At 36.7% G+C, this 7451-nt stretch overlaps 4 protein-coding genes across 4 annotated transcripts; 2 read left to right on the top strand and 2 right to left on the bottom strand.

The window, feature by feature from the left end:
- Positions 1 to 6: 6 nt before the first annotated feature.
- Positions 7 to 2152, top strand: LOC112455836 (flotillin-1). The gene is made up of 5 exons (XM_025018038.1): positions 7 to 342; positions 414 to 601; positions 678 to 888; positions 964 to 1128; positions 1206 to 2152. The coding sequence occupies exons 1-5, from the start codon at positions 148 to 150 to the stop codon at positions 1221 to 1223; spliced, it is 777 nt and encodes a 258-aa protein (XP_024873806.1). The 5' UTR covers positions 7 to 147; the 3' UTR covers positions 1224 to 2152.
- A 175-nt stretch (positions 2153 to 2327) lies between these two features.
- LOC112455839 (ADP,ATP carrier protein) lies at positions 2328 to 4245 on the top strand. The gene is made up of 4 exons (XM_025018040.1): positions 2328 to 2730; positions 2834 to 3092; positions 3221 to 3455; positions 3553 to 4245. Exons 1-4 carry the CDS (start codon positions 2577 to 2579, stop codon positions 3814 to 3816), a joined length of 912 nt encoding a protein of 303 aa, XP_024873808.1. The 5' UTR covers positions 2328 to 2576; the 3' UTR covers positions 3817 to 4245.
- A 123-nt stretch (positions 4246 to 4368) lies between these two features.
- LOC112455838 (uncharacterized protein CG1161) lies at positions 4369 to 5858 on the bottom strand. Its single transcript, XM_025018039.1, has 5 exons — positions 5614 to 5858; positions 5405 to 5523; positions 5039 to 5153; positions 4823 to 4963; positions 4369 to 4673 (listed from the first exon to the last, which is right to left on the bottom strand). Exons 1-5 carry the CDS (start codon positions 5674 to 5676, stop codon positions 4524 to 4526), a joined length of 588 nt encoding a protein of 195 aa, XP_024873807.1. The 5' UTR covers positions 5677 to 5858; the 3' UTR covers positions 4369 to 4523.
- A 542-nt stretch (positions 5859 to 6400) lies between these two features.
- Positions 6401 to 7445, bottom strand: LOC112455840 (replication protein A 70 kDa DNA-binding subunit-like). Its single transcript, XM_025018041.1, has 3 exons — positions 7367 to 7445; positions 7081 to 7275; positions 6401 to 6874 (listed from the first exon to the last, which is right to left on the bottom strand). The coding sequence occupies exons 2-3, from the start codon at positions 7273 to 7275 to the stop codon at positions 6752 to 6754; spliced, it is 318 nt and encodes a 105-aa protein (XP_024873809.1). The 5' UTR covers positions 7367 to 7445; the 3' UTR covers positions 6401 to 6751.
- Between the last annotated feature and the right edge of the window lie 6 nt (positions 7446 to 7451).

The raw sequence follows: 7451 nt of genomic DNA, 5'->3' as shown, positions 1-7451 counted from the left end.
TATATGTTGCCTTTTTGGGTCGCTCAGACATTGCTTACTTAAATGCTGAAATCATTCGTTACTCATTGTATTATCATAAATGTTATCATGTCGTGCAATAATTTTATGAGAATATATTATTTATAGGGTTATCTGCAAGCACTCGGTATGGCACGTACAGCAGAAGTGAAGAGAGATGCTAGAATAGGTGAAGCAGAAGCTCGCAGAGACGCTCAAATTAGGGAAGCTATCGCCGAGGAACAAAGAATGGCTGCACGTTTCCTAAATGATACAGAGATCGCAAAAGCGCAACGTGATTTTGAATTGAAAAAGGCTGCTTATGATGTCGAAGTCCAGACCAAAGTAAGGAAACTTCTAATGCTTTCTACAATATATGTTCCATGAACATTTTTTAATACAGATATTACTTACAGAAAGCTGAAGCAGAAATGGCCTATGAATTGCAAGCGGCAAAAACTAAACAGAGGATTATGGAAGAGCAAATGCAGGTGAAGGTTGTGGAACGCAGTCAGGAGATCGCCGTGCAGGAGCAGGAAATGATGAGACGCGAAAGAGAATTAGATGCCACTGTACGACGCCCCGCTGACGCGGAAAAATTCAGGTATTCAATAATGCTTACAAATAAATCTTTTGTTGTGCATCGACTAAGATTTGATGATTTTGATTTTTTTTTTTAGATTAGAGAAAATGGCCGAAGCAAATAAATTGCGCCTTGTTATGGAGGCTGAAGCAGAAGCTGAAGCTATTAAGATTCGCGGTGAGGCAGAAGCCTACTCTATCGAAGCGAGAGCTAAGGCAGAGGCAGAACAAATGGCAAAGAAAGCTGCAGCATGGAATGAATACAAGAGCGCAGCCATGATAGACATGATGCTTGATACGCTCCCAAAGGTATATTGATCTTTGCAACGTTTACAAGCGTTCTCTCTAATAATTGTAAATATTCTAACTTTTAATTGTCCTTAGGTTGCCGCTGAAGTAGCCGCTCCTCTTTCTCAAGCAAAAAAGATAACCATGGTTTCAAGTGGCAATGGTACTATTGGGGCAGAAAAACTAACCGAGGAAGTTTTCAATATTGTACAGCGTGTTCCAGATCTTGTTAAAAATTTGACCGGCGTGGACATTGCAAAGGTACGCATAAAAACTTGTGACTGTCTGCATTATAAAATTTTAAGTTAGTTTTATCATGCGCATATTTTCTTTTTCAGTCGGTACACGCAGCGTAAATGAGCGACATGAAGGACAATTGAATAATTTTCCCGTCATATGTTCGTCAATGTACATTTATAAAAAGTATTCAGTGGATCCTTTTGTTATATGTACATTTGCTTTAAATATCTTGCTCTGTAGTGTGGGCCAAGTGTAATTGGACATCGGAATTCCTATATTACGAAAATTCAACACTTTCACTGCCATTTATAGCATCTGTCTAAAACACGTGTGTACATGATCTTAAACTGATCCATTACTTTCAATTTCGAAAGTCAGTAAGCTAGTTAGTAGTAAATGCTCTGATGATATTTTATTATAAAACTTTAAGAGTACCTCGCACAAGGAATTTCGTTTTGTTCATTCCAATAATTTTTACTAATCCAGACAGTGAAAGTGTGGTATAACATTACTTTCGCTTATTACTGATATTATTTTTATACCAATCAATTTCTAATTAAGATTTTAGTAACTGCTTAGTGTATTTTCCTAACTCAATCCTAACGTATTTTTAAATATAAAAAAAATGTGTGCGTTCTCTGTCGAATCTCTCGAGGGCCGATCACGATGGCTCTGTTTATCTGTAATTCTATGCCAATATGTGCCGAATGCAATTTCTCCAAATGTTCTATTACATGTATCTTATAAATATAATTATCAAGCATCTGTTTAGATTTATTAGAGATGAAAATATTTGATGTTTCTTAACATCACTTAATAACGTTCAACATAAAAGAGATCTTTCTTCTAGTCCTTGAGATAAATTTATATACATAAACATTTGACGTGAGCGTTCTATTTTCTGTATCTACAAGATAAAGAGAAGAAAATAAGTAATATATTTTATCCCACGTTTATAATGTATATGAAAATCAGAGATCACTGTGATCCAATCATTTATATGAATCATAGTTGTAGCTTTTGAATAAAAGCTCCTGACCACATACATTTTCATGACCGACATAAGGTTTTAAACAAATATATGTCCGATTTTGTGTAAAGCAATGACACAATTAAATGTTACGAGCACAATTCGTGTGTGTCTTACTTATTCATTTTATTCGTTCTACAATTTTGCGATTACAATTCTAATGATTTTTAAGCGTTTTAGGGGATTTTCGAAGAAACCATTCTCCAATTGTTTTAAAGCAGTGAATCTTGTAGATCGACAAAACAAGTGACTCGTAGCATAGTAGATCTGACGTTATGTTTCATTCCCATGACAGATAGGGCAAAGATATGTGATACTTCGATATTAACGTAAATATATATGGCGATTAAAAGTATGTAAACGTCGCGTGATTTCAACGAGATCCGCATGACGGACTGTTAGTTACTCGGAATCTGTCGATTTTGGCAAGCCCCAAGAAATGGACGCGTACAGATCTTTTCTGATAGATTTTCTCGCAGGCGGTCTGTCCGCGGCGATTGCAAAGACAGCAGTCGCTCCTCTAGAAAGAGTGAAATTATTGCTGCAAGTGCAGCATACCTCGAAGCAGATAAGGCCTGAACAACAGTACAAGGGTACGTTGGAGCGATTTGCTCCGGTTTGATACACCACGCAAGAAATAATCTCCATTCTCCATCTGTAGGTTTTTCAATTTTTTAATCGTTAAAATTTCATTAGGTATGATAGACGCGTTTGTTCGTATACCTCAGGAAACGGGATTTCTTAGTTTCTACAGAGGCAATTTCGCCAACGTTATTCGATACTTTCCAACTCAAGCACTCAATTTTGCATTCAAAGATAAATTTAAGGCCTTCTTCCTGGGAGATGTGCCGCCAGATGCTTTCTGGCGACAGTTTGCTGGAAATCTGGCAGCCGGCGGTGCCGCTGGTGCGACATCGCTCTTATTCGTGTATCCGCTCGACTTGGCCCGTACCAGGTATGCCTTACACACATAGAACGTTACAAAAACTTAATTTAGCGCGATTTATCAAGGTGGCACAGTTTGAACGTTAAATTTCAGAACAGTCTGTATTATTTACATATGACAAGAGTCTAACTTTTTAGATTAGCCGCCGACGTCGGAAAAGGTGAGAAACGGGAATTCAAGGGTATAACCGACTGTATACTAAAGATTTTTAAATCGGACGGATTTTTTGGACTGTATCGTGGCTTCAACGTTAGCGTACAGGGAATCGTTATATATCGCGCGACATACTTTGGATTTTATGATACTATGAAGGGTATTATGCTGTCCGATCCGAAGAGCACACCGTTGTACATGAATTTTATAATCGCCGAGGTACAGATCTATCCTTTCTCATCACGAACATATAAAGATGAAGCGACGAATACAATAATTTTTTTATTATGCACAAGTGCCATCCAATCTTTTGTAGATAGTAACAACGATGGCGGGTATCGTGTCCTACCCTTTCGATACAGTTAGAAGACGAATGATGATGCAATCAGGACGAAGTAAGGCTGACATAATGTATAAAAACACACTGGATTGTTGGGTAAAAATAACGAGAAACGAAGGTCCCGGAGCTTTCTTCAAAGGTGCATTCTCTAACATTCTTCGCGGCACCGGTGGTGCTCTCGTCTTAACATTATACGATACGATCAAAGATTCGCTTGGAAAAGTAATCTTAAAAGATTGAAAACCTTAGGAATTCATTAAGTCCTCTACCACTGCAAAAACTTGTCTTATAAAATATATACGGTTAAGTGTTCGAGTTTTATACATAATTATCTAAGAATTTTCATCTAGTGCAATAATAAATATTATTGAAAAGAATTTTATCAAAAACATAGTAAAGATGATTTCTGTGTTTTACTATTGTTTTCACAACTAAAAATACTTTTGAAAGCTAGCCTTACAGCGTGGCGACAAAATATTATCGAAATCCCTCCGCGAATTAGCTCTATGCTGACATATAATCTAAAAATTAATTTTTTTATTTAGGATTATATAGTAAATATTAAACCTGAAATATTTATTTATAGATACTTCTAATAAGAATGTACATGTCGCAATAAGCGCGGTTAATATATATTTGATAGTTTATTTTTCAATGCACTATAATCACTATAATCAAAATAAATAATAAAATCTCTGAATATATATATTTTCGTTTATATATAAATGTCAGCCGTGACACGATCCAACGGATAGAATTTTACGAAAATAAAATGATCGAAAACTAGCTCGCTGACGCTTAATGTTACTTTATTACTGCAATATATTTATATTTGATCGATACAAACTATTCGCGGAAGGTTTGTTGTGAAAGGATTGAACAAATCGCAACTAGAAGTATTCTGTATGTGTGAATATTTTACATACTTAGAGAACAAAATGTGCAACTTAGTTCAGCATAGTATGACGATCATAAATATTCCGCCTCTGTTCCCGAACCTGTCGCTTCCACTTGTCTTGCTGGTGTCCGACGCGATTCAAAACATTGCCCCTTTCCCCCATTGGATGTGACGTTCCAGGTGCAAGAGACGAGTCGTCCTTTGCAATAAAAGAAAAAAAAGAACATACATGTTTGGCACGTTTAGTTGTTAAACATCATACTTATTTCACCCACTCGCACACACAAGTTAAGAGAAAAGTGAGATCGACGAGAAAGAGAGAGAGAGAGGGGGGAGGGGGGTACTTACCTCTTCATTATTATGTTCATGATAACCAATATTTGCCGACGCCTTGTGTATCCGTTTGTTAAGCAACGGATCCAGACAAATTAAAAATAACATATAAATTACTAACAACGAGATAACCCATATAACTATTATCACCACGATCTGTAACAAACATTTTCACCATGTTATTGCGATCTACACGACAGCGATATAAGGTCTACCAGAAAAGATAAGCACCTTAATAATAGTCGTGTTCCTGTTTTCGTATTTGCAGTCGCATCGCGAGCAAAATACCTCTTCTTTGCCCTTTATCTGATCACCAAGTTTCGGCAGGACGACGCTCTCGCACTTGCTGCAAATTACATATGTATTACAACAGACTGGCAACAACTAAAAGGCAAGTAACATTGCCAATCGTATAACAAGGGTAAATTGGGGAACCATTATTAATCTAGCTGCAACTTGTAGGGACCGTTTCATTTATATAGAAATTTATATAAAATTATATATATATAAACGTCAAATTTAATTACAATGAAACAAAGGGGATATTCCTTGTCCTCAAAATATTTATCTTGACACATTTACACACTACGGAATTACCATTGTAACGGTGGAACATTTATAATGTATGTGAGACGCTCCGTGGCCGACTGCGTCGTGTTTGTGACGGAAGAGAGACTCGGGCAGATGCACTTGCATCTCTTGTCGTCATATTGCGCCTGCAATCATTCGCAATCCGTTAAAAAACATCCGTGATCTCTGACCGAAGACTAAACTGAACACAATTCATCGCGAGAACGAGTCCTAACCTCAGACAGCTGTGACAGATAGACGATAACGATTATCGTAATGGGAAAACCGTACTTCAACATCGTGCTTCTTTCATTAGTAAAAAAAAAAACGTAAACTTCGCAGGTCTCGATGTAATCGAGCACGGTTACGCGTGACGGCGATTAACGACGTAGGAAACCATTGTCCAAAACAGTCCAAAACATAACGCACCAAGCTGTCAAACAGATTTCGCTCGTTTCACCAACGAGTACAGGGAGTACAGAAAAGACAAGTGATCCCAGATCGTGGGATATCTGACGCATGCGCAGTAACGCACACGTGCTTTAGGCCCCGGACACACACTTTTCGTAACAGTAACAGTAGGATTTCGACCAATCGCGTTGCTCGATTCGAAAACGTACGACCGTACGTTCCCGAATCGAGTAACACGATTGGTCGAAATCCTACTGTTACTGTTACGAAAAAGTGTGTGTCCGGGGCCTTACCAGTAACGTATGTATGTATGTATGTACCAGGGAGTAAAAATAAATCGGAATCTTACAGCGTGACAAGCCATCTTTCTGATAAGGATCCGCTTTGCGTAACAATAATCTTATCGCACCTTGTGTCGAGAACACATGTGCATTCACAGCGCGACAAAAATGATGCATTTCACATTACAATCTAGGTAGTTATTACTGCTGTACGGAATAATTCTGAAGACTCTGTAAGAATCTTAGGAAAGAGAAAGCTAAGGCAACGACAGTAGTAAAACATATTTTGCAATCATATTGGTTACTGGATCGATTAATAAAAACGCGAACATCAATGTGTAAATCAGAAATTTATTTTACCAAAATCGTGCAGCAGGCACAATGATACTATATACTATTATATAGCAATAATACAAAAAAAATTATAAATATCTTTGTGGAAAGTAACGATCAATTAATGTGATTAATATAATTTTAAATTTTATCTTACGTGCTGCATTCGGTTTTCTTCTTTTACATTGAAGAATACTTAATCGAATTTCATTCAATAATAGAAACGATCTAAATAAAAGACACTTGGAAAAAATACCGAAACGATCATAATACTTCAATGAAACGTACAAACTTATAAGCTTTAATCATCTTCTTGAACTTTTTTTTAACAAAACGTATGAAATCTTATTTAGTTGGACTCCAATTTCTCGATGTGTACCAACTTGGAGACTTTGTCAATCAGATGTGCTAGGTAAGTCTTGTAATTTAGCGGCGCAACTGACTTACAGACGTGTTTTATTCTCATTTCATCCTGGAAAATGTAGAAATTGTTAGAAAATGTATTAATATATTATCTTCTAATATACATATGTGAAAAAAATATATAATACCACTGAATATAAGATTAACTTAGAATATGACTTATACAATGGTAAAAATAGACTGTTATGAAAATTAGAAGAGAAAATTGTGGAAAAAAATTTATTAATATGATAAAATGTACGCTCTATCGATTACCTGAAAAAATTCTGATTTCGCCCTTAAACTGAATAAGAACCTCTTGAAATTCACTTCGTCAAATTTCTGCATATAAGCGTCGTTATCGTTCTCCTTTAATTCCCCCAACTCTTGCGCCGACATGCCCAATATTTTCTCAGCATCTTCGCTGAAGGCAGTTATCCAGCGACTGCCTGTTGCGTCTACTACACTCATCTGAGAATTGTTACAACAATAAACCGAACAGATATCAGAAGATACTTTCCAACATAAAGAAATAAGAACGATGCGAAGACAATATACATACACTTGCCAGCAAGCGATACGTGAAATTTGGATAGTCCCTGTTACACTTCTCGCATCTAAATACTCCGGTAGATTGATCGATTAAC

Source organism: Temnothorax curvispinosus, unplaced genomic scaffold (assembly GCF_003070985.1).
Source record: "Temnothorax curvispinosus isolate PA1 unplaced genomic scaffold, ASM307098v1 QBEX01006398.1, whole genome shotgun sequence".
Classification (NCBI taxonomy): domain Eukaryota; kingdom Metazoa; phylum Arthropoda; class Insecta; order Hymenoptera; family Formicidae; genus Temnothorax; species Temnothorax curvispinosus.
The sequence above is the reverse complement of the archived record's forward strand: the minus strand, read 5'-3'. Positions and strand labels throughout refer to the sequence as shown.

What these genes read in the sequence shown, in the direction of transcription:
- LOC112455836 (XM_025018038.1), top strand. Translation starts at nt 148, where the DNA reads ATGGCACGTACAGCAGAAGTGAAGAGAGATGCTAGAATAGGTGAAGCA. An exon ending in GCTGACGCGGAAAAATTCAG is followed by an intron (nt 602 to 677) that starts GTATTCAATAAT and finishes TTTTTTTTTTAG; the next exon opens with ATTAGAGAAAATGGCCGAAG. An exon ending in TGCTTGATACGCTCCCAAAG is followed by an intron (nt 889 to 963) that starts GTATATTGATCT and finishes AATTGTCCTTAG; the next exon opens with GTTGCCGCTGAAGTAGCCGC.
- LOC112455840 (XM_025018041.1), bottom strand. Translation starts at nt 7,275, where the DNA reads ATGAGTGTAGTAGACGCAACAGGCAGTCGCTGGATAACTGCCTTCAGC. An exon ending in CGAAATCAGAATTTTTTCAG is followed by an intron (nt 6,875 to 7,080) that starts GTAATCGATAGA and finishes TACATTTTCCAG; the next exon opens with GATGAAATGAGAATAAAACA.
- LOC112455838 (XM_025018039.1), bottom strand. Translation starts at nt 5,676, where the DNA reads ATGTTGAAGTACGGTTTTCCCATTACGATAATCGTTATCGTCTATCTG. An exon ending in ATCTGTCACAGCTGTCTGAG is followed by an intron (nt 5,524 to 5,613) that starts GTTAGGACTCGT and finishes GAATGATTGCAG; the next exon opens with GCGCAATATGACGACAAGAG. An exon ending in ATGAACATAATAATGAAGAG is followed by an intron (nt 4,674 to 4,822) that starts GTAAGTACCCCC and finishes TTTATTGCAAAG; the next exon opens with GACGACTCGTCTCTTGCACC.
- LOC112455839 (XM_025018040.1), top strand. Translation starts at nt 2,577, where the DNA reads ATGGACGCGTACAGATCTTTTCTGATAGATTTTCTCGCAGGCGGTCTG. An exon ending in GCCTGAACAACAGTACAAGG is followed by an intron (nt 2,731 to 2,833) that starts GTACGTTGGAGC and finishes AAATTTCATTAG; the next exon opens with GTATGATAGACGCGTTTGTT. An exon ending in CTCGACTTGGCCCGTACCAG is followed by an intron (nt 3,093 to 3,220) that starts GTATGCCTTACA and finishes CTAACTTTTTAG; the next exon opens with ATTAGCCGCCGACGTCGGAA.